The 25190-nt window shown below is 39.1% G+C and overlaps 2 protein-coding genes across 6 annotated transcripts in view; one reads left to right on the top strand and one right to left on the bottom strand.

The window, feature by feature from the left end:
* The window catches only part of LMBR1 (limb development membrane protein 1), a 68565-nt gene extending 58288 nt beyond the window's left edge, over positions 1 to 10277 (top strand). For all 5 annotated transcript variants that reach the window (XM_071428590.1, XM_071428591.1, XM_071428592.1 and 2 more), the window contains 2 exons: positions 1318 to 1479; positions 3469 to 10277. In XM_071428590.1, coding sequence (XP_071284691.1) covers positions 1318 to 1479; positions 3469 to 3551 — 245 coding nt within the window. In that variant the 3' untranslated portion in view covers positions 3552 to 10277. The remainder of the gene's footprint in view (positions 1 to 1317; positions 1480 to 3468) is intronic.
* Positions 10278 to 15189: 4912 nt separating this feature from the next.
* Positions 15190 to 24952, bottom strand: RNF32 (ring finger protein 32). The gene is given in 9 exon segments (XM_071429895.1): positions 15190 to 15367; positions 15578 to 15661; positions 15663 to 15727; positions 16156 to 16179; positions 17826 to 17903; positions 21593 to 21612; positions 22117 to 22182; positions 22185 to 22374; positions 24806 to 24952. Coding segments are annotated over 9 exon segments (852 nt in total).
* Between the last annotated feature and the right edge of the window lie 238 nt (positions 24953 to 25190).

Below are 25190 nucleotides of genomic sequence, written 5' to 3'. Positions count from 1 at the left end.
CTGTTTTGACCAGTGATTGTTTTGTTTCATTATTTGAAACAACTCCTTTTCATTTCAGTATTTTTTCATTTGGTACCAAATTCAATTTCCATGTTTTAATTTAAATGACAGGTGCTGAGTATAAGAAGTGTGTATATCTTTTAACATTGTGATAACTGGCTTGCAAGTCTTGGGTATGCAGATACAGTGAGATTTTTAAGTGTCAGGTTTACCCTTGGAAGAAGTGCAGCTGACCCTTAATTCTGTCTCTTCATTTATTATCACTTTTGAAGTCAGTTTTTAAAAGCCCCAAAAAACTTTCAAAATAAGATGATAGAAAATCAGGAGCTTTCAGGAGTTTCAGAGCCAAGGCTACTTTGTGATTGCTTCATTTGCTGCTGCCATTTTACTTCTGGGACAGGGTCAGCTTCCTGCTTTTGCACTGTTGTGAGGGCACACTTCCCTCTGACATCATCTGTGCCAAAGCTTTTTGGGAATACAGCAGCTTTTGGATCCTAGACAGTGATCATGTGGCTGTCATCTCAGTGTTCTGCTCTGTGTTCAGTGCAGTATTCCATGGCACCTGACAAAGGAACAGCCTGTGCTGCTTCCTCTTCTGCCATGGGCCCTACACCTTGTAGATGTTTCCATGTTTCAGAAAAATGTTGTTCATTTAATTAGTGATTGACAGGCCTTTGATCAGCACAAAGCCCAAGTGTCAGGGTTGGAGGAGACCTATCAGCACCATCTTTCAGCCTCTTTTCCTTCTGTGCAAATGCTCCATGGCTGTAGTGGGGTGGATCCAGGAGAAAAACTGCAGTTGGAAAGATGTCTTTAAACTTTGCTTTCAAAAGCAGTGCTCTGGAAGAACACTTTAGGGGCTTAGTGGTTACCATAAGATGTTGTGGCTCTCATAGAAAGGCTGTTTGCTACCTGTATTTTTTTTAAAAAAAGCTCAAGGTGCATTTCAGTCTTTTCTGGAATCATTAAGGATTTCTCAAAACTGAGGTTTCAAGCAGTTTTCATACTAAAGCTGATTTTTTTCCTAATTACATCTACTAATATCATAAAAAGAGTTCTTACCTAGAATGGACAATTCATTTCAAATCCCATTATTCAAGCATTTTAATATGAAGTTTAAAAAAACATTTTGATAAAGGTGTCTTACAGTTTTATAGTGACCAACAAGCATTGTCTTGTGTGTTTAACCATGTGTCTTCTGGTGTGCTATCTATAAGAATTTTGCATCCAAGTGTAAATATAATAGAAGGAAATTTTTGTGTTTCCTAAAAAAATGTTATGATTATTTTGATCTAAATCTTGTATGCAATTTAACAGGAATCACCAGATTTGATCTCCTTGGAGACTTTGGAAGGTTCAACTGGCTAGGGAACTTCTACATTGTGTTATCATACAACTTGCTCTTTGCTATCATGACAACGTTGTGTCTGGTCAGAAAGTTCACGTCTGCTGTGCGAGAAGAGCTCCTGAAGGCATTAGGTAAGCACGGCCCTGAAAATTCACTCTGTGCTTCACCATCCCTTCTCCACCACTGACACCATGATGTGCTACTGGTAAAGTTCTGTCACAGGTCACAGAATACTTTTTTCTGGAAATTTCTCTTAAGTTAAAGTGTGAGGATGAATAATGTGTTGTTTTTTGAAGAGTCCAGAGCTAAGGTACAGTGTTGATTTCAATGATACGCCTGTGGTACTGATTGGTCTCCAGCTGGATTTTCAGTCTTGGGAGAGCACAGAAGCATTCTCATTGCTATGAGCAATTATTCCACATTAAAACTTCAGCTTGTGTATGGGTTGCCTTTCTTTTTTGACTAAAGCAACTTATTAGTTCCCTAAAAATAGTTAGCAGAGATCTCAACTTTATTGTCATGCTCTTTTTTGAACATCTATTCAGAAAATCATTGTACACAATGTACAGAACCTTGGTAACTGGCTGAGTAAAACCTGTACCTGATATAATCAAAAATTTGATCAAGTTTTGCATTGATATTTGTTGACCATAGATGAAAGGATTGAAACACATTTGATACTAAGAAGATAAAATTATTTTTTTATTCTATTTTTTATTCTATTGTTGTTGCCTCATCTTATCTTTACTAATTAACAAAGCTCCTCTCTCTTTAGATCCCTAGAGTAGTATTTGCTTAAACTGAGAGGATTAATGGTGAAACTTTAGTGTTTCTTGGTAGCTGAGGATTCAGTTTACATCATCTAGAAGTTACTCTTGTTAGTTTTCACTGCTTTGAGTTGTGGTGCTGAAACAAAATCCAAGCACTTCCCAGAATCCTGGTGAAAGATTAATTTAAAATTGTTGTAAAATAATTAGAAATAAAGTGTTTAATAAAAAATTGCAGATGGTGAAGGCAGATTAAGAAACATAAAAATGCAGGCATAGTAGGGTAATGATCATTGGATTTGACACAAGTAGGGAGTCACAAACCCTGAAATGTGCAGGTTCCTGGCACAAACTGGGTTTGTTTTCAGTGCTGTACATCACAGGCTGCATCTGTTGAAAACTGTCCCATGGAATTCAAAGAACGAGAACCAAAATTGGCTTATGACCAAAAATTTCACATATTAGGACTACAGATAAGGCAATATTTAGGAGAATTTGATTTTTTTAGTAGTGCAATCAATTTTGGAATTCCAATTCCAACAATGCAAGAAGTTTAATTGTGCACATCATGGCACTTCAGTGTAGTCTACACAAAATGAATAAGAAATTCTTCCCAGGTTTGATACTTAGCTTTAGAGGCTTGATGGGAGACTTCAGAGAGAAACTGTACCAAGCAAGGAAGGACTGACATCATGCCTCTTTTGAATAAAATATGGCTAAATTTGCCATCTTTCCTCATCTCCCTCCCCCTCAAAAAGAGTAATTTAAGTGCTTGCCTGGGGCAGGATGTGAGACTACAATTAGCACTCACAATAGAGAATTGTGCAATAAGAACAAAAGGCTGGAAACAGTGATAAATCAATAATAGCGTAGTATTAAAAATGTAATTAGACATATAAATAGTTTAGAGACATGATCTGGTCATCACCAGTGACATTAAGATCAGCAGTGGGTGATTTACAAAAAGATGTTATAGTTTAAAATAAAGAATAATTATCAAATTAATAAAATTAATATTTTTAGGTAATTATTTAGGTATTTTTAGGTGACAGGGTAAATTATTGCAAGTCTGTCTTGGTCCGTAACATCTGAGTCTGTGATTTAAGCAATGGAAAGTTAGGGTTCTCTGTCTTCCATGCTTGTCCACTGTAATGGATTTTCTCACTTAAACAACACTGAGGGAATTTCCCAGAAGCAATTCTTGCAGGAGGTAGAACATCAGTTCTGGTCTTCAGCAAATGTGAAGTCTGCAATCATGAAGTAGGATTTGGGTTGTCTGTGTTCTTTTGAATGCCTGTGTGCATGAAACAAGGGGGAGTCTTAAGTTTTTCCTTATTCTGTAATGTTTTGCAGGATTAGATAAACTTCACCTATCAAACAATCCAAGAGACTCGGAGACAAAGCCTTCTGCAAATGGCCATCAGAAAACACTGTGATAACAATCACCTGCAATCAGCAGAGCTGGAAACATCAACCTCATGGCATTCCTGTCATCTCATCAGCATTTTTATATTGCTTTTAGTTGTTAGTGTGGGTCGAGCCTTGTCTCATTTGGATGCTTCTGAGGAAGTTAGGTGTGTCAGATTCTTCTCTTTCCAGTGAACTTTTGGTCTGCTTGTTTATTTCCCAGGAAGTTAATGCAGGAGGTGCCTTGAAGACTGGAAGCTGAAGAGAAAAATGCATTCCTTTTTATTTGTTGACAGTCTCACATCTTTATTTTTAGACTTGCTACCATTTGAATGCACAGTACCTCCTGTGTTATACAAACACAGCTATAAAGAATAACTTTGGGACTTGATTTAAAAAAAAAAGAAAAAGAAGAAAACATACACTTGAAGGCCCATATGACCCTTACTGGAAATGTACAGTAGCTGGAGTAGGTACCCATGACAGGAGATAAACAGCTCTACTGAGAGTGAGTTAAAAAGGACAGGAGAGATCCCAGTGCTGGATGCAGTAGGCTGTGTCATGGTGCCTTCTCAGCAGGCCAGTGTTTTCAGCTCTCTGTCCTTAGCTCCTAATGCCAGCTTGCTTTACTGGTGGTCAAACAATGTCTTACAGAAGTCCAAGATGATGATTAACTTCAGTGTTAAATCTGAGCCTAGTATGCTTTGTAAAAAGCTGTGTAGATCCTTTGTCACAGCTCTCAGTTCTGTGAGCTGTTGTGCCCTGGAGCTCCCTTCCCCTACCCAAGACACCCTGTGAAATTTTTGATGAACTACTGTGTTAGGCAGTACCTGGAATCAATGCAAGGAGTGCAGGCCTAGGAGGCTGCAGTTGCAGTTTTCTACAATCTTTAATTTGAAGTAAATTTCTCTGAATTTATACTTCAGTTACCAGGATTTCTGTTCAGTGGCATAACTCAGTTATCTGTCACTAGCCTGTTTTTTAATGTATATAGGCCTATATGTGTAGATATCATAAATTAAATTCTAAAGTTATAGAGATGACAGTAGGTGGTTTGGTAAGTAAAATGTGTGCAGTCTTGGTAGTTTGAATTTCTGAAGTGTTTAACTGCTCAGAGGCCTTAGATTCAAGATGGCATCAGTGGGTGATAATGTCCTTTCTTGTAGCATTTCCTTGCAGCCTTAGGAATCCTTTAAGCAGTTTATAGTAAAGAAAAATACCAAGAAAGTATTCAAAATCTGGTTGCACTTTTGTCCTGCTCAGCCACAAGTAATCTCCAAACAGACTGGAATGGGGACACCTTCAGTGAGTGCCCCTTCATGTAGGGAGCCAGAAAATTTTCCTGCTCATTTCCTATTTCTGTGAAACAAGTCTGCCTGTCTGAAGTTTGAGGTCTTATATTAGTTGGTGACAACTTGGTTTCCAGTGTGGTTCCAAAATAAGGTAAACCTTGTGTCAGAAACTCTTTGGCTGTTCTCTTGAGATGACTGCTCTGGGCTGTAGACCTTATTGCTGTGTGTGTGAATGTCTGCTTGGGTTTTTTTTTCCCCTAAAGTGCTTCAAAAATCATGCTCCAGTACACATGAGGATTTATCTTTTTTTCAGCTGCCTTTTCTGACTTGAACTGGGGCATAATGTAAATATTTCTGTAGTAAATATGATGCTAGATAATTACTTTTTTTTGTGTGTGTGTGATCAGTATAAATTCAAGGTTTATTGAACTGACTGTTGATGTGTTGTATCAAGTCTTGGAAGAAAAAGTAAAATTACTTGATTTCACTAAGATTTACAAGCATCTTTTCTCTTGTTTAGTGCTGACACTTTAGTGAGAAATCTTTATCTGAGTCAAAGTTCTGCAACCAATAACAGAAAGCTATAATTAAAAGTTGTTCTAAAATGAGTTTATATTTAAAATATTGGGAGATATATTATTAGGGGCATCAGTCAGGTATCCTCAGAGCTTATAGCCTTATGTATTGGCATCATAGTTAAAACCCAGTGAAATATGTCCACTTTTCCATGCTAGTCATTGTATGACCAAAATTGTCCTCATGTCTTAATGAAGTGGTGAACTGTGGTGTGTGAGGCCAGTTAGCTTTTAGATAATAGATATTTCTGTTACAATGCTAAGACAGTTAATACACTCTGAAGAAAATAATATTAGGAATAAACCTAGAAGTATGAACCAGCATAGGTCTTGCTCTTTGTGCCTTTGGAGAGATGTTTGTCATGGCATCAGTGACCCAAGAACACAGAAAAAGGTGGATTATAATGTGTGTGTGTGTGGCTTCTGCAAGTGAGTTGGGCAATTACTTCAACTGAGCAGGGGCAATTCCTGCTGAGAAGCACCCAAGCTTCAGGCAAGACTTTAAAGCTCTTTTTCAAAACAAATGTTAGGGCCTTGGCTGTCCCCACCCCTTCTGCTGGATTCTGCAGGCAGATGTGGGGTTAAGGCTGCCTTAGGGAAAACTTTACACTGGACTCTGTGGGATGGTTGAGGTGCTGTGTGGTTTCCAAGATGGGTGATAATTCACAACTACCTTGTGCAACTATGACAGTGTTGTGTTTTAAAGTCAACTGCTGATATGGTGACACTGTCTACATTAAAATTTGCCTTTGGCCTTGAAAATGACGTGCTTATGCAAGGCTTTGTCACTGCATGCAAGATACAGGTCACTGTATACTTCTCACAGAATCATATGGTCACTTAAGTACAAGCAACTGGTAATTCATTACTGGATATTGACAATACATTCCTAGTATTTGACTCATGTAGAGTCAGGTGGTCTATACCTTCAAGGTATATACAGCTGATCTTAGTAACATTAACATCTGCCTCTCTTCTTATGAGGCAAAAAGCACATCAATGCTTCCATCTTCAACTAGATACCACACAAGACCAAAAAATAGGTGTAAACTGAGTGTTTTAAGTTAGCTGTTTTTTGGCTTTTTTTCTGTGTTGGTAGCACAATATTAAATGCAATTGCAGAACTGTAACATTTGTGGGATTTCTAAGCATAAAGCACACATGCTTATCACTTTAAGCTAAAAAATAGTAGTATTGGTTACTGTACAAGTAACAGTTTTGCATTTATAGGGAGCTTTATTTACTGTCTGTAATGTGCTGTTTATCTTTGGCCCTGTTCCTCTGATCCCTTTGACCCTGTTGGCTGTTTTAATGTCATAGAAATTAAAATATTTGACAAATGGTTTTCCTTGTCCAGTAGTACCACCTGGAGCACCAGCGGAGGGAGGGCTCGGCTGCCCACGCAGGCAGGAAGGAGATCCTGCAGCAGGTGCTTGGCAGGAGGGACATGGGAGCAGATCCTGGGGACATGTCCTCCCCTGTGTCACCAGGAGTGTCACATCTCCCCTGTGTCACCAGGAGTGTCACATCTCCCCTGTGTCACCAGGAGTGATGGGTGCCAGTGTCCATCCCACCCTGTCTCTGCCACTCACCCCTGAGGCTGTGCAGCAGCTGATGCTACCTGAGGTGCTCACATGTGCCCAGTGCTGTGTAGTAAAGACATGATGGCCCTTTTCTTTAAGAATTTACAGTGTTAATTAGAAAGGAATAAGGTAGAAACAGAAAGCAGTTGGCCTCTTCCTGCATGTGGCTTTCCTTGAGTTCTTGTAGCATGCTCTAGGTTATTTCCCACCTCTTCTTCCTCTCCCAGGAGTGGGATGGTGGTGTATGTACAGCAACTGAGCCTTACCCTTAGTGGACTGGCATCTAAATTTTTGAAATAACAAATACAGGAAAACAGCTAAATCCTGTTTAATGTATTCTCTGATCTTGAAAATAGCATTTTTTTAAAACCAGGGTGAAATAATCTAAGCAGAGGCAGGACATTAAGGCCACATAAATAACCTCTTCAAAAAGAAATGTGCTTAGTTTTGTTTTAAAAAGTGTTGATGTGAACTGTGAAGCTTTAATTGCTTTAATGAAATAAGATTCCCTACCTCCTAGTATTAGGATTTTTGTTGTTGTTTTAGCACTGAGTTGAGACAATATTGCCTACACTGACTTCCCTCCCCAACCCATGAACACTGAATTTGCTATTGGTAATAAGCTGGCAAGTTATTTCAGTCACATTGTCAGATTTGAACTTTACAAAAATGCTACTTTTGAATTTATCCCATTCAGCAAGAGCAAACTAAGGCCACAGCCACCAGCCACACAGTGATACAATATCTACCCCCTTTTCTACCTTGCCCCCTTGAGATAGACAAAATATGAAATAGCAGAAGAATCCACATAGATTTGATTTATGCACTGTAAGAAAACATACCAGAAGGCAACTTTATTGGAAGGCTTTTAAAATATGTCACAATTTGAGTATCTAGAACTCTTCTTTCAAAGAGAAAGAAATGTGTCTCATTAGTATACAAATGTCAATTGTATGTTCTCTAAATAAGCCAGTAATTCACTGAGACTGAAAAAAATTTCATCACTTCTTAAAATGTCTTGTGATTCACAGTGAAACAGTATCTTGGACTTTTATAGAAGCCTGTGAACTTCTGAAGGTATCTCTGTCTTGGCAACAGAAACCCCTCAGGATGCTTGCTAATTTTGTATTAACTACCATATTTTATCAGTAGCTTTTTAGTTTCATTTATTGCTCACGTTTTTTTAAAATATACATAGCATTAAATGTTTTACAAATACAGAAGGTGACTCCAAACAGTCAAAGAGGTAGTGTGAGTAATGTTCTGTAAATGCTGATATTCTTGACATACTGAATTCCAAGCTATTTAGAAACTGTATCTGTATGAAGGCCTTACCTCAAATAGAAATTAGGAAATCCTAATTCTTGAAGGCTTTTAGGTATCTGAATGTTGATATGTACCTACTTGAGCACTTTGGAATGCTGCTTCTAGATGTTTGTTGATCACTAACCCCAAGCACTGTTGTTGCTTTTCTCCCTACCCCCATTACATTAAGTTTTCTAGTCAGCATCACTGGATGAAGCTCCTTTCCTGAACAGGGCTTTATTTTGCATTCCTCCTCTATTCCCTGCTTCCACACATACCAGCTATTGAAGTATTGGGGAACCTGCTTTGATTTTCATCTATTTCTTTTCCCACATAGCCTGTAGAGAGATATTCCCTAGTTAGAACTGTTCTTCCACTACAAAAATGTTCACATTTATGAACTTGTTTTTTACCACTAGATTCCATTGAAGCAATCTTGTCACTAGAGGGTCCTCTAACAAATTACCAAGAGCTCAAGTCAGTTTGAATCATGAGTTGAGAGGGTTTAGTCATGGCATATATTTGGGTTTTAGCTTCCAGGGTTGTGAGGGTACAGCCCCAGCTCTCAGTGAGGGGAACCAGCTGGTTTGGCCACTGGGAGCCCCTGGGGTGGTGTCACTGCAGGGTGGCTCCTGCTGTGCTCCTGCTCCGCAGCTCATCTGCTGCGGGGTGTGCAGGGACACCTCCTGCAGTGGGAGATGGACACACCTTGTGTCAGCTCTCAGCAGGGGCAGGCTGTGAGAGGTGCTGAGGTCAGGCTCTTCACCTTCCTCTGGATTTTTGTATTTCATGTGGATGAGCATGTTTTGGGCCTTCTCTCCCCACGTGAGTTGATCATTCAGAGAAGTGGCATGGTGGTGATACCTGTGCAGTGGATTCAGTGAGTGTGTTTAAATGTTTAAGAAGAAAATTGGCTGGTGCATGATTTCCTGTTTCCCCCTAACCATGAGTTTTTTCCAGTCTGGACCAAAATTTTTAAGAGTCACAAAATGTCTCTGAGTACTTTCTCCTCCTTGGCTTTATATAACAAAAAAATTCAGTCACTTTTGCTTTCTTAAAGGTAGCTTTCAAAGTATTTTTGCCTTATTTGGTGTGATTTCTGTTACTTTAAGGAGAATTGGATAGAAAAAGAAAATACATTTAGGTCATGGGATTTGAAATATTGGTGTGTGTGTATGAAACACATGTACACAAAATATTTCCTTTCCTGTGGGGTTTGGGCCAACCCCACATTACCTTAATAGAGATCATGTGTTGCTCTTGTCTCTTCTAAATTTTGTATTTAAAATTCCCAGTGAGGAGACTGAGGATGTTCTTAGGGTGCTGCTGGCACCCTGATCCCTGTCAGGTGGAATTGGCTTCCTGTGAGCTTAGGTAGCACGATCATAAAACCACAATTCTGAGCTGGCCTGGCCATTGCTGTTGGTGCTGCTGGCTGGGCTGTGATGATGGCATCAGGAGCCTTCACTGTGCACGTTCAGGGTTTCACTGCAGTGTTCCTGGTTCATGTCACAGTTTACAAGAGCAATTTAAATTACGCACAATCTCTGAACTGCGTGAGGCTGGGAGTGCAGAATGGAACTGGTGGTCCCCTCTTGGTCTGATTTGTGCTTCAGGTTTTGTAAACTCCACAATCTTGAGCAGCTGAATTTTCTTTCACATGGATGTATCTGACCAAGGTATAACACAGCTGAAAAATTGTGCTTTGAGTGTTACTTTAATCCCAATAGTTTTTGGTGTAGATACTATCTCCCCATCAAACCCTCCTGGTTCATTTTAGGTCATCCAGAATTATGGTTTATAATGTTCTCTGTTGTGGGTATTTTGTTGTGTTAAAAAAAAAAAAAAATCTGCTGCCTTAGCTAGGCTGATATTTTTGTTTCGTTTTGTGAAAAGCAGTGGTAATATGTTTTTTTTCCTTTGTTTGAAATGTTACACTGAATGTTTTGTAGGAAAATTTTTTTTACTGTGTTTTCAATAAAGGTAAAGTGTGATTTATAGCAGAGTTTTATCCCTTTTTTATTATAAGCAATGAAAAAATAATCTGTGTCATTCTAAGTTATCCTGTCTATAATTGGTATGAATAGTTGTCTTCCTCTCTCTTCTTCCTTTTCCCAATTTAACCTGCTTTTGAAATTCTCAAATGGTTGCATTTCTAAAATAGCTGAGGTAGGGAATGTGATGGAGATTGCTCTACATTCAGAGGCATCACAGCCCTGTGTTTTAAGACAGGTGTGCAATTAATTGGAACTCTCTGCTTTAGGCCAGTGGGGATTGTTTATAGCAAAGTATGCTCATTATGTAATTTGTAAGTAATTTGCAATTCCTTAATAGTTTGACTGAAGGGCAATTTTTACATGTTAAACCCCTGACCACCATGCTTCCTAAACTGTCTGTAACTTAAACAGCTTCAGACTTTAAATTCCATTTCACAGGAGAGTTTAGGCTGTTTTTAAAGTTCAAGGATCACGTGTCCTGAAGGGACCTGGAGATGTTTGATCCATCCAGCTGCACAGGATCAAACATAGCTGCATTATTCCTGGTATTTAACCAGCCTGGCAGGGGCTGTCTGTGATGGGATTGCTGGGCTGTCTCTAGGCAGTATATTCCAATGTTTAATTGTCCAAGATTTCATAAATGTCAAATGTGAAGGGCCCTTACCATGCTTTAAGCTTTAATTTTGTTCTCAAATGTCCATAGTAAAACAAGTCTTTTTGCTTGCACTGTTTTTTCCACACCTGAAAGGTTACATTTCCCTTTATTTTCCACCTGAAAGGTTACATTTCCCTTTATTTTCTATATGAGAAGTGACCCCAAATTCCCTCAACAGTTTTATGGAGGCCTCTTATCATCCTTTTTGCTGTCTGTGGGGATGCTTATGTATTTTTGGAAACAGAGCTCAAGTGGACACAGAAACCTCCAAGCTTGAGCTCTGGCATTACATTATGTCTTCAGTACTTTTTTTCTTTGTATTTTTTTGGGCTTGGTTGGTTTGGTTTTTTTGACAGTCAGTGGGAGAAGAAGCATCTCAGGTGTTGTCCTCAGTATAGATTTTTATGCCTTTTTACTGCCTTGAGTATGTTTCTGCATATTGCATATTGGACTGGGCAATCTCATCTTCATATCTGAAGATGCTCCCCCAGGGGCTCAACAAAATAAATACCTACAATGATTGCTTTTCTTGAATTTAATCATCTTGAGTGCAATCCCAGCTCACTGTGGCCACTTCCTCCTAATGTACCCCTGTGTCTGAAAGCTCTGCAGGGATTCACACAAGTCTGTGTGTCTCTGTCCATAAATGTGTGCAGTTTTAAGGGACATTTTGATGTCTGTATCATGACCAGGCAATGTGAGCTTTTCTCTCCATGCATTTCCTGTGACAGAAAACCTGCTAGGAAAAGAAGGAGCCATTTTTTCAGGGAATGTGGGTTGGGAAGTGGGAGGTGAGGTGGCAGAAGGGTTGAGCTCAAGGTCAGCCAGCCTCATGGCACCTGAACACTCTGCTATTGTTTCATTTCACTTTTTTTTTTTTTCTCTTTTGGTAGCTTTTCCAGCACACCTGCTCCCTTCCAGCTGTGAAAGTGACCCTCCATAGCATATATCAGAGTATTTAAAATGAACTTTTCTAGACCCAAAGAAATTGAGAGCCCAAATCTCACAAAAATCCCTCAGAAATGATGTGAAAATCTCACTAAGAATTTATAAAAACTTTGACTTTCCTAAATTTTCTGCTAACATGATCTCATATTCTTTTTATTCTATGGTCTGATTCACTGCTGAGAGCTGTTATGACTTACTGTGTTCCCAAAAGATCCCTAACAGAACAGGATATTAAAAGGATGTATCCATTTGTCAGTAGAAATAGGATTAGTTTCCTTGTTAGTAAATGCTGATTTAGCAATGTAACATAAAAGTTCCCTGAGAGCCTTTGTGTTGTGGATGTATTTACATCCCAAAGTGATGGGAAAAGCAGCAGCCTCTCCTGTACTCTCGGAGAGAATTCTGTGTAGCAAAGAGCAGGTGGGGAACCCGGTGCTTCCCCTCAGGACTGCTCAGTGTCAGGAATGAAACATCCCAGTCTCTCGTTCACACTGACCTTCAGTGGTATGTGTAAAACAAAAAACAAACTAACAACTGTCCCCCCACAGGCCTCCTCCAATATTTACACTTTGTGGTCTCCAAACAGTCCTGACTGGTGACACCATGTGCTCTCTGAATGACTCATAAAATGTTGCTTATATCTTTAATATTTTGATGTGACTATGTATTTAATTAATAACAACTCTGGTAAGTTGTACCTGACTGTTGTTGGCTGGGTTCTAGAACTGAATCTCTGCATTGCAATTTTAACTGCTCTTACTGATTTCATATTAAAATCTGCCTTCAGAAAGAGCAAGGTAAGATTACACCCAACTCTTATGTAATTTGGGGTATCTGTTCACCATCAAGTAAAGGTTGATCACTTTAAAGCACTTCTGGCCCTGAGTTATGCTTGGTCTTCATTTATAGTGGTATCAGACTTGACCAGACCTGACCTGGTGGTGTAAGCAAGTGAGCATCTTTGAGCTGGAACTGTAAAAAACAAAAGAGGAAAACTCTCTTCCTGCATGAGACAGGGATCTATGAAGTTCCTCTGCTGCTAAGATACTATCTTTGAGCTACTCTTGGATTTTCTGTAGTATGATCTGACCAGATTCAAATCCATCACAACCTCAAATCCTTCACAACCTTAGACTTTATTTCAGTAAATAAAGTCTAAGGTTGTGAAGAAAGAAAGAAGTGTAACTAAAGAAGTGTAACTAAAATTTAACCCAGAATTTTTGTTAACTGGTAAATCAGCATGAACTATCAATGTAAATGGAAAGGAAATCAGCATTTTAAATAATTTGTTATTGTCACGTTCTAGGATGTAAAAATGAAATTTCAATGCACAATACCAAATAGCTTTTTAAAATCTTAGAATAACTGAAACAGAGTAACTGAATTTATTTCTGAAAACGCCATATCCTGTCCATTTTATGCCTGAGACTTCCTAAAGCTTGGACAGAGTGGCAGAGAGTGACTGTGCAATCCCCCATCGGTATGCAGAGCTGCATCAGTCATCTGTACAGCAGCCCAGGACTATGATAAAATGAAACCATGAAACAAAGCACTGAGGTGAACTTTGTCCATGGGGAAGCCTTTTTAAGTGATCCAATGTCAGCAAATTGCTTACTAATGTGTTGACTTATGGCAACCCTCAAAAGTAAAATGAAAAGGCTGGAATTTACAGCATATCAATGAATCAGTTGATAAGCTTTTACTGGTTTAATATCCTCCTAGTTTTGCTGCTTGGAGCCCACTTCAGGTTAGCAACAGAATGTTTACCATCTCTGTGTGATAAAGGAAGTCAAATGACTAAACAAATTCCAGGACCATTATACTGTTTGGTGAGATTTAAATTAAAATCGTTGGGAGAAATCATGTGGAGGGGGGAGGAAGAAACTAAAGTCAACTGCATCATTTCCCAGTGACTTACCTCGCTTCCTGAACAATGGCAGGATTTTTAGCAGAGCTGGAGATAAAGTAATGCATTAGAAAAGATTTAATTGCACCAATAAAAGGCTATACCACAATTAAATGACATACAGAGTGACATTTATAGGGAGGATCAAAGAAATTCACTACCTAACATGCTGAAGCAACACCCTGCTCTCTGTGTATAGGAGTGCTAAAAAGTAGCCTACTTTGGTTTCAGTGACCTTTCTTATCTCCTTTGATCTAGATTATTAAAAATTTTAATGCCAGGTGCAATAAGGGCTACTGTAGCACCCTGAAACAAACAATGTGTCCTTCCTAGTACTAATATTTCAGACCTTCTTTTTTATTTTGTGATATTTATTTAAGCATATGAAACTTGACATTTAACCTTTGTGATCCTTCCAAAGGCAGCAGGGTTATTAAAAAATTTTTCTTTTTTTTTTCTTTTTTTTTTTTTTTTCTATTGTGATGCCATTTGATTATGTTAATATTTGGGGAGTGACATTTTAAAAGCGCAGTTCAATTTTGAGAACCAAATGTTATTTTAGAAGAGCTTTTTAGTGCCTGGAAATGGATAGCTCCTTGTGAAAACTTTCTTTAATGTTTTAATTAACCAACACTTTAAAGTATAAGAGTGAACAGCAGGAAAACTCATCTACAGTTCCCACTTGAAAGCCACTAAGAAAAATAAGTGCAGGTCCTTTAATCATGACTTGCACTGAATTTATTCAAACCTAATCATTATAAGAAGACTTTATAAATTTATTCTTAATAGAAGTTGGAAAAGCAGTCCCCATTTTGTTCCCTGTTGGATGAAGATCTTCCTGTGGCTTTTGAAATGTGGGCAGCCAGCTGCCAAAGGCAGGGACCCTAAAGGTAGCCCAGGCAGGTGGCTTGGAGGGCTGCTGCTGTAGCCATCTGAATTTCAGTGAGAGAATTGTGACCAATGCCATTCAGCTGCAGCTTTCAGCACATTTAGGAGCCTTCTGCAACCTCCTGTTGCTGAGACCTTGCTTCATGGCTTTCATGGTGTCTTGGGCCCAAGGGAAACTGGCAACCTTCTTGGGAAAGATGCCTGTATGTGCTTCCCCAGAGCTTCAAACAGCAGGAAAATCCAAGTGTTGGCTGTTCCAGTCATGCTTCTTGAGGACAGTCACAATCCACTGACTGGTTAATTTATTCCAAACTTAAGGGCTTGAGCACTTTTGAGTGGAACATCAGCGTTCTACAGTCACCTTCGTATTCTTTTCTCTTTTCTGGGGAAGGATTTTGCATTGGCTCTGAAGAGGATGGAATGAACAGACTGACAGAACAACTGGGTGGCTCCAGTGCTGCCTGGTCAGTGTGAATGAGAAGGAATGAGTGAAAAGGGAGGGAGGGAACTCATCATATTCAGGAGTTCTGGTTTAAGGAAGCTGAATTGCCCCAAGGAAAAAGACCAAGGAAGCAAATACAGCAAAACATTTTTTCAAATAGTTGCTTTCTTAATTTTCTATCCTTAGGAGGCACTGCTTCCCTTAAGTCTTTAGACTCTGTTATAACAATATATCCCCTCCAGGAAGCTTAAATTCTCTAAGACACAATTCTGCTCAAGAAGAGGAAACTCGAATTTTTATAATTTAGTTATTTATACGAAACAATGATTTATTACTTTTTTTTTTGAACTTTAACTTTTCTAGTGCATGCATTCTGTCTAGTTTCTTACTAAAAGTGTAATGCATTTGGAACATTATTAAGAAATAAATATTGTCTGGTGACACACCTGTAGCAGAAGTAAGGCTTACCTAATTAATTCAATTTAACCAAGCATGCCCCATCGTGTATTACTCTGGTCTGATCCTGCTCTTTTCTACACATAGGACAACTTTTTACCTGTAAATTTTTCAAAGGCTTTCAGGCATCACTGAAAAAATAATTATGATTACAATTACTTACAATATATTTCATCTTGTTGGTACAGATGAAACAGACTAGATTACAGAATGTAAAAACAGTTAATTAATCAATCTATGAACAATCTACAACATGCATGTTCTTAAAATTGAACTGTTAAGAGAATTTTGTAAGTCTCTATGTATTCACATGAAATTTCATGGATTAAATTATTCCAGGTTAGTATACTCCTGTATAGTTGAGTTACAAACTATTTTCCCATATGCTTTTAAAAAAAGGTTATAAAAAGAATTAAGTGCTTCATCATAAAATAGCTTTAAATTATATTTCTTACCATAAAAATCTGGAATCAAAATTACTTTTCAAGATGATTACATTTAATTCATTAAGATATTCACTTAGGTAGTTTAATTAAAAGACTCATGTGCTTGAATAGTTATATAAAAATGTACTCCCTTAATGGACTACATGGGAACATGAATGCAGCACCTGTTTTTTCAAAGGAAAGAAAACAACCCCAGAACCAAACCTGACTTTAAAGCATTCTAACAGCTGAAAAGGAAAAAAATGCTGACAAGAAAAATTCTGAAAGGTCATCAGTTTGCTTCTGTGATTACTGCACTCTTTTGAGTGAAAACAAAATTAGTTTGTGAAATTGTGAATTTTGTGTTAACAGCACATGGGGTGGCAGAAAGGAAGAAATGGCAACTGCTACTGGTTGGAGAAAAAAATTATAAACCAAACATTTAAAATGAAATCTGAATAATTTTCCTCCCCTTTCCCAACAGAGTCATTACATTTCAAGAAGTGATGCACATCAAATGCAGCGTTTCTCACATACAATAAGACAAAAGAGAAAGAAAGCTGACAGGCTACAAGAAAACTTCACCTTTATCTGACCAACATTCCCACCAAGTGCTGATGATCTCTGTCCTGACAAAAGATACAGAGTTGGACAAGAGCAGCAGTTGGCTCTTAGAGGAAGGGGAACCTGGGGAAGGAGTGAAGCCCAGAAGAAGCAGTGAGCACTGGAGCTGGCAAGAACAGGAGCAGTAATGGCCAGCAGGCAGCTGGAGGGAGAGCTCAGAGCTTTCACAGGCAGTGGCTTTTCCCTCGAGGGAGGAAAGCTAAGGGAGGACAAACAGAAATCCAGAGGCATTTGCCTTTTTGTGCCAAATGTAGAGTTACCTTTTAAATGAGTGCTGTCTTTTGCTCCCTCTTGTGAAGGTTCAGACTTTCAGGGTAGCCAGAAATGGGCAGGTCTTTCCTGACCTCTCCCACCTGTCTGTGGACAGTTGTTCACCTCCAGCTAATGTTGGTGTAAAAAGAAGCAACAGGCCTGTATCTAAGGATATTCAAAGACTTTGATTCACAACACACACTTGGCTGTGAAAAGTCCTCTAAAAAATTGAAAAGGGAACAGGCAGAAAAACTGCCCTAAGGTGCACTGTGGAAAGAAACTTCTAAGCAATTGGGATAATTCTTCTAATTGCCATCATCACTTCTCTGAAGCAGCTCTTTGTTCCATCAGTCACTTGTCTCTTTTGCCTAATATTTTCAAGGTAATAGATTAGAGAATGAAATAAAACAGGATGTATTTATGTCCATGCTACACATGGGCATTGAGCAAGCCATCAAGGTAAAATGCAGGCATTTCATCAAATAACCTGAGGAAGTGACTGTCTGGCATTGGGTGTACACCTGCTTTGTTTCCCAAATAGAAGTAACTGTTGTTCTCATCTGAAATTAACAAAGCTTTTGAGAAGGTGAAAATATCTTGAATTGTACACACAGTAAATGTTTCCCTGGTGAATGAGGGCCAGAGCCATATCTAACAGGAGTTTATTTGAAGCAGAAAATAGCCTATACCTGCTTTGCAAGAGCAGATAAAAAGGCTTCTCTATTGTCATAACATAACATCAGAAGTGCACAAATGCCTCCTCTACCATGTCATCTTCAAAATAATATCAGAGTTGGCCACTGAGTTGGTCCACCTATTAAAAGCTAAATGGTGTCTAAAAGTAGAATCTTTCCTTCATTTCTTCCTCCAGCTGATGACTTTCAGCAGTACCTCAAGAAAATAAAATAAGTACATACAATTGTGAGTCCACACAATTATTCAGTTATATTTGTACCCTGGGTTCAATAGCAAATTCCTTCCTCAGTATTGGACAGCACTGTATGGATTTTCCATGCTGTGTGGATCTCTTTACCTGTTTTTCAGCAGGAAATGATAAGGAAGAGTGCTCAACTACTGACTTCTGAGCAACAATGACAACAAATTACTGAATAAACCTCATTGGCCTTTACAGACAATGGATTTTCTTCACATGAAATTCATTAATACCGCATTTGCTTAGAAATACTTTATACAGATACTTCATATAAATCTATCATCAGACAAAGCACCATCAGGCAACACATTTCTTACTGTTAAGTAAGAATTCTGGCAAGGGCAGGGAGAGATAGGATAAGGGGGAAATGGCTTCAGACTCTAAGAGGGTCGGTTTGGATTAGATATTGGGATGAAATTCTTCCCTGGGAGGGTGGTGAGGCCCTGGCACAGCCTGCCCAGAGAAGCTGTGGCTGCTCCATCCCTGGAAGTGTTCAAGGCCAGGTTGGACAGGGCTCTGGGCAACCTGGGTAGTGGAAAGTGTCCCTGTCCATGTCAGGGAGTTGGAACTGGATGATCTTTAAGGTCCCTTCCAAACTAAACCATTAATGGATTAGCTATTCATTAATTACCAGAACCTCTTTTACATGCAGGATTTATACAAGATTTTTTAATGTACATTTTTATTTGCTGAGTAATTTGAATTTATTTTGATACTTTTCAGAGCCTTTAAAATGGGATTAACTAAAGAATATAACAACACAATTTCAAATAATCAGTATAAATAAAATCTCAAAATGGTGAATTTTCCTCAGCATCGCATTTATGAATTCTTAAAAATAAAAATTAATCAAGTAGTCTAATAAAGAATTGTGGCTGCTGCTGCAAAATTCTGGAGTTTAATGAGGCTGTGACATAAGAAAGAGAAATAAAGAGCATGAAGAGACAAAGAGGTGGTCACAAGAGGCCAGTGATACTGTCACTGTTACAGCTGAACTTGTCCATCTCCAGCAATGAATGTGAGGTGCCTGCTGCATGTAGATGTGAAATCTCTGCTTTCTTAAAGAAGGAATCAGTGAAATTCCTTACAAGTGAAATACTTACAGCATTCCTGCCTGCCCTACAAGTGCCAGATAAAGTCCAGTGTCAGTACCTCAGCAATAAAACCCATGTGCTAGGACAATATAGAAATTTATCATCTTTGAAGACCAGAATCTGGAGAAATGTCCAAGGTTTGTGTAACAAGCCTGTAACTTGAGTCCATGGTGAGGCCTTACTGGTGTTTGACAAAACAAGAAAGAAAGACTGACATACAGTAATTGCAATAATTACAATGCAAGCTGATGACACCTAGATGAGAGTTCCAATCCTAGATGGGAAGGAAAGGGTAAACTCCTTCATTCATACCAGAATCTGTGCACAAATCTGACACTACTGTGCAGCACATATTTGTTCTGTGTAAGCTTTCAAAACCCCCATCAGGCAGCTTGTGCATCCAAACCCATTTCTCATGAAGAAAAAAGGATCCTAGCAAGTCATGGGGTTTTGGTGATCCCCTTGCTCAAGCATCTCATTATTCTAGGGCAGGATTTGTTAATTTTTGAGGCTAAAATTCTCCTTCTGAGCTCATCCATCTACAGATGTATATCGTTAATCATCTGAAATTTGCACAAACTGCCTTTGATCTTTTAAAAGATCTTTTGAGAGGTACTAAAGGATCTATCAGGAATACTGCCTTCCCTTTAGTTGAACTATCTGCCTAACCCACTTCCTTGTGAGGTCATGACATCCTTCAAACATAAATCAATTTGAATCTGTGTTTTAGAGCAACAGCTTTGAGGTTTCAGCTGGGTCAGTTTATGTTTTTGGAACAATGTGGGGAGAGATTACCCTGCATGTGGTTTGGTTCACCTAGACCCCACTTTTGTTATCCTATTTTGGTAGCCCAATCTATGAAGTGATGGCCTCTGTGATGAGAAAATCTGGGTACAGGGGGAGTGAACAAGAAAGCAAAGCAGTGACAGCATGAAAGACACCATCACAACCTAGAAAATGCCTGATCTTGATTTCTTTCCAAGCACTGTGGTCAGAGACTGTTTTAAGGAAGAAAATGAGATGGCTTTGTGGAAAGCCTTCTGTATACCCCCAGGGTAAGAGAAAATTCTTATTTAAAGCCTTCACAAATGGATTATTTAAACTGCCAAAGAAGAAGAGATTGGCAGCAAAGCTGAACTTCTAAATAATACAAGCCAGATGGGACACTTGTGAGAGACAGGTTCTACAGGTGTTTAGAAGAAAAACTTTTGTGCAGCAGAGTTTCTGAGGGAAATCTGGTGGCAGGACACACAAGGAGGGACCTGTGGTCAAAGCAAAAGGCTCTGTGGAGATATTCTCAAAGCAGCACTTTGAAAAAATACAAGCAAAGAAAACCTACATTTATTACAGCTCAAGACATCCAAGAATTTTCATCCTTATGCATCAAGTTTAAAAGCCCAACCCATTTACTGACACACCCATTTACAACCAAGTTATTTATCCTAAAATAAACCTTATTGAAGCGTTTACATACATTAACCTTTCAATTATTAATGCTAGATTTTAGGAATTAAACCCCTATTGAAAAAAAATGAATGACACAGACCTGTGAAACTTTGTTTTATTACCCATAAACTCAAGAAGAAAATGTTCCATTAAATTACATTTTCAAAGTTGTTTTGCAGTTTTAATGTTTAAACCACACAATCCTTATTAAGGAAGAGAAAGTTTGACAGATGTATTTTGAAATAATATGAGAATATTGGTGAAAATACTACAAAGTAAAACCCAGGAACAATTGAAATTTCAAAAAGTATTTCAGCACAGTCTTTTGAATCCCTTTCACGAATATTTGTGTGGGAAAATTCAGTCAGTGCTGTGATTTAAGGAGAAAATACTTAGTCTTTCTAATAACAGCAGAAGACATGCTCACACCTGGGCTGCATTTTTTCACCTCAGCCTTTAGCTTCCATAATCACTCATTGTTGATGTTCATTTTAACCCCAATACCTCTTTTCTGTTTTTCCCCCTGCTATCCTCTCTTCAGAATGAACCAAAAAAAAAACCAAAACCCTGCCGTCTTTAGAACTATAACCATGTAAATATAGTGCTAATTAGCTCATCTAATAACCTTTGTCCTGTCACTGGTTACACTCTCTTGTTGTGCACTACTCTGAATCTTCTGGTTCCAAAGGCCGATGTGCTTGAATGGAGCATCCCTGGTTGAATGGGTTCCCTTGGAGCTGGGATTACTGTGACAGTTCCTATGGCAAAGCCAACCTGATCTTCAGGGAGGCCAAAGGGTGTTTGCATGAAAAAGAATAAATAAAACAGCTATTAACAATGATGAAAGTTTATTATACTCAAAACTGCAAATTTTGGAGCCGGAAGGTTCTTTAAGTAGTGCCCAATTGAGGCAACAGAAAGGATGGACATAAGAGGATGTTCATGGCAAAAATAGTGTTGAAATCTTTAGAAAAGGGAAATACAGAGAGGCAAGAAGCACATTTGATCTCCTGGTCTCTTAAGATGCTCCCTGGTTTTGTTTTTCTGAGCAATATCGTCTGTCGCTGCTCCACAACTGTATTATTATAACACTATTTAAAAGTGAATTTTCTCACCAGGCATCATTCCAAGCCCTCACATCTGTGACTTTTATCTTGCTGCATGTTTGCTTCTAAATTTGAAAAAGGTATTTAGCTACAGGTGTTAATTCTTCCCTGGTTTAGCCCCAGGACCATTGTATAAACAAACCTTTTTAACTTTGAGCAAAGCTGGGTATGTATTAACAAAGAATACATTTCATGCAGCTTTATTAAATGTCTTTTTACAGAATAGGGAATAAACCAGACCATTTCAAATAGACCTTAAAAAAAGCTTAATGCTAGAACCTGTCCCCAACTAAGTACAGTAAGAAAATCACTGATGCTTTCTTAAAATAAAATGTAAAGAAAGTTAGGACATTCAATAGACATTAAAAGTACTTATTGGTTCTAATGAAGAATATGTCTTCATCAAGATGCCCTAGTTTCACCTTTTTACATTTACATTGTCACAAAAATAATGTTTTAAATGCATTTCAGATATGAAATCACACATTTAAGCCACTGATGGCAATCCCATTTTTTACCTAATGGCTTAAACTGCTGAATTTTGATAAATTTTAAAACAAGATACCATGCTGTTGAGCATTAAATTGTCTTCTGAACAGAAAGCTTAGTGTCCACATTTTAGTTTATTTTATATAATAACAAAAATTACAAATCAGAATGGTTTACCTAATGTCAGCTGTGGAGCACTGGGGTCAAGAAGATTCTCCTTTTTTGCACCTTCCTTGCTTTTGTGCTCTTTCTTCTTAGTCCTGTATCTGCTATTACTCTGACTATTTCTTTTATTCATGGGATTTGTAAAAGTTCTTTGTATTCCTTGTCCTTGACTTAGGATGTTAAAGGATCCTGCAGCTGATGATTGTCTATTATATCATCCTGCAGAGCAACTGCAGAAACTGCTCTTGTCTCTTGTTTGGAGAAGCAGCCCTAAAAAGCAAAAAAAACCCCAACCAATCTTGAATAATTATTGTTATAAACTATTTAAAACCATACATATTATAGTAAATTAAATTAAACTCTGCACTTAGCCAATATTTTTGAATTGTTAAAAGCTTTTATACACATACAACTCCAGTAGTTGAAGCCTAACATGCAATTACTGTAATATGAAATTTAAGATATTTAAGATTGATGTTTCTGACACATCCTAGTTTTAACTTATAAAAAGTCAAATGAAATCTTTGATTTATCATTTATATTAAATAAAATAACAGTAATTTTAAAGTTTTAATTACTGAGCTCATAATTATTATATTCAATAAACTCATTATGAACTATAAAAGTTTGGCATGCCCAAACACATTTTAATTTCATATAATTAAAAACAATCCCAAAGGCTAATTTTGCCTTCCAGAGCCCTGAATATAAACAAGAATGTATTATTTTTATACAGAGAATGGGCTTATCTACCTGTTCCTCCATTTCTCCCCATGCTTATGCTTTATTTTAGGAGAACCCTGTAAAATCATGATGTTCCATTGCTAATCTTTAGCTGGTTTGACAAGAATAGTGTTCCTTTACATGCAGATTTGTACAAGGACTTCAATAATATTTCCCAGGAGAAGCAGCCTCCTCAATAGCAGATAAGAAACCTACAATTTCTGTTGTTTTCTCCTCAGGATCCCATGGGAAAGAGCTTACCATCTGTTCCAGGCACAGAAGTTAACTTTGGATCCATAAATCACCAAGTCTGTTCCCCTCCTGTCAACCTCATTTCACCCTCATTGGGCTGCAGTGTACAGGGAATGGACTCAGAACCAATGGCAGGAATCACAAATTTCAGGCTGAGCTGACAAAAACGTGGCTGCAGCAATAAACCCCAGAGCTGTTCTGCTTGTTGTAGAAAGGGAAGCCAGTGATACACAGGGCAGGGATGATGCTGGCAGCCCCTTTGGGCTGGAGCTGCTCCTCTGAGGTCCCAGGATCCCCCCTGGTACAGCAGGAGGATGGGACCTGGGGGGAGGCTGCAGGGATGAAGTGAGAGCCCTCAGCTGTGACAAACAGGAGCCACTGCCTACAGGGCTGATTCACACCCACAGCAAGGTTTAGTTTGCAAGGGGACTTAAAGGTCACCTTGTTCCACCTCCCCTGCCATGGCTGGGGACACTTTCCACTATCCCAGGGTGCTCAGAGCCCCATCCAACCTGGCCTTGAACACTTCCAGGGATGGAGCAGCCACAGCTTCTCTGGGCAACCTGTGCCAGGGCCTCACCACCCTCCCAGGGAAGAATTTCTTCCTAATATCTAAACTAAATCTACCCTTTCTCAGTTTAAAGCCATTTAACTCCTTGTCCTATCACTCTGTTCCCTCTCCTGCTGTCCCTTAAGGCACTTGAAGCTGCTCTAAGGTCTCCTAGGCTGAACAGCTCCAACTCCCAGTCTGTCTCCATAGCAGAGGTGCTCCAGCCTCCTGATCATCTCTGTGGCATCCTCTGCATTCACTCCCCCAGGTCCATGTCCCTCCTACTCTTGGGAGCCCAGATCTGGCTGTTTCAGTGTGTGGTTGTTCCCCAGCCAGCCCTGCTCTTCTCCACTCACAGCTCAAGATGGGATGACCAGAGGGCTCTGTCTGTGCTGCAGGGAAGCTGTAGATGTGGCACTTGGGGACATGGTTTTGTGGTGGACCCAGCAGTGGTTAATGGGTTGATGGTTGGACTCACTGGTCTTACAGGTCTTTTCCAGCCATGATGATTCTTTTTAAGCTTTTGTCCCTTTTCCCCCAGCCCCACAGCCCCATAGGCTCTGAGGGAAGGATGGCAGTGGGAGGTGTTGCTCCCTTCTCCTCAGAGGGTGGAGTGGAGCCTCTCCTGGCTTGATACCAGTCACTGTCCACAGGGAAGCCCCTGGGAATGATTCCTTTCTGGTTTTCCCTACCACTCACTGTATCCCACTGTCCCTAGGCAGTGTTTTCCCATTTAGTTCTATGAATGTGGGGGTTAGTGAGCATTAGTTGTGTCCATGTGCATTTGGATTTGAAGATATTTTTGTTGTGTTTTTCAGTTTTTAATGTGCATTTTTAACCTGGCAGGTAGTAAGATGGAAGGCAGGCCCTGTGATTATCACAGATTTATAGAATGGTTTAGGTTTGAAATAACTTGAAAAGTCCAACCAGTAACCCAGCACTGCCAATCCACCACTAAACTGTGCCTCTAACTGCCTCTAACATCTGCACATTTTTTAAAACACTTCCAGGGATGGTAATTCCACCAGTTCCCAGGGCAGCCTGTTCCAGTGCTGGACAACCCTTTCAGTAAAGACATTTCTCCTAATTTCCAATCTAAACCTCCCCTGACCCACCTTGGGGCCGTTTTCTCTCATCCTTTCTGCTTGTTACCTGGAAGAAGAGACTGACCCTCACCTGGCTACAGCCTCCTTTCAGGTACTCTTGGAGAGCAGCAAGGTCCCCTCTGAGCCTCCTCTTCTCCAGGCTCTCCATCCCCAGCTCCCTCAGTTGCTCCTCACAGGACTCATGCTCCAGAGCCTTCAGCAGCTTCCTCACTGCCATTTTGGGTCACCTGTGTCTTTGGCAACTCTATGATAGAATCATCACTAAAAAAAGAAGATATCTTTAAAAAGAGGACAGATGAAGGGTATCCATATGGATCAAACAAAGGTCTTTGTCCCCTAATATCCCATTTTTGTGCAAGGCAAGAAAGAAAATGGCTCAGGGACGTGATAAGAAGTGTTTAGTACAGCATCAGCTCTTTCAGGGGCTTCCCATATTTTAAAATGTGGCTTCCTGA

Source organism: Agelaius tricolor, unplaced genomic scaffold (genome assembly GCF_023055355.1).
Source record: "Agelaius tricolor isolate 1412-34295 unplaced genomic scaffold, bAgeTri1.0.p SCAF_6, whole genome shotgun sequence".
NCBI lineage: Eukaryota > Metazoa > Chordata > Aves > Passeriformes > Icteridae > Agelaius > Agelaius tricolor.
This window is presented reverse-complemented; position numbering and strand designations above follow the sequence as displayed.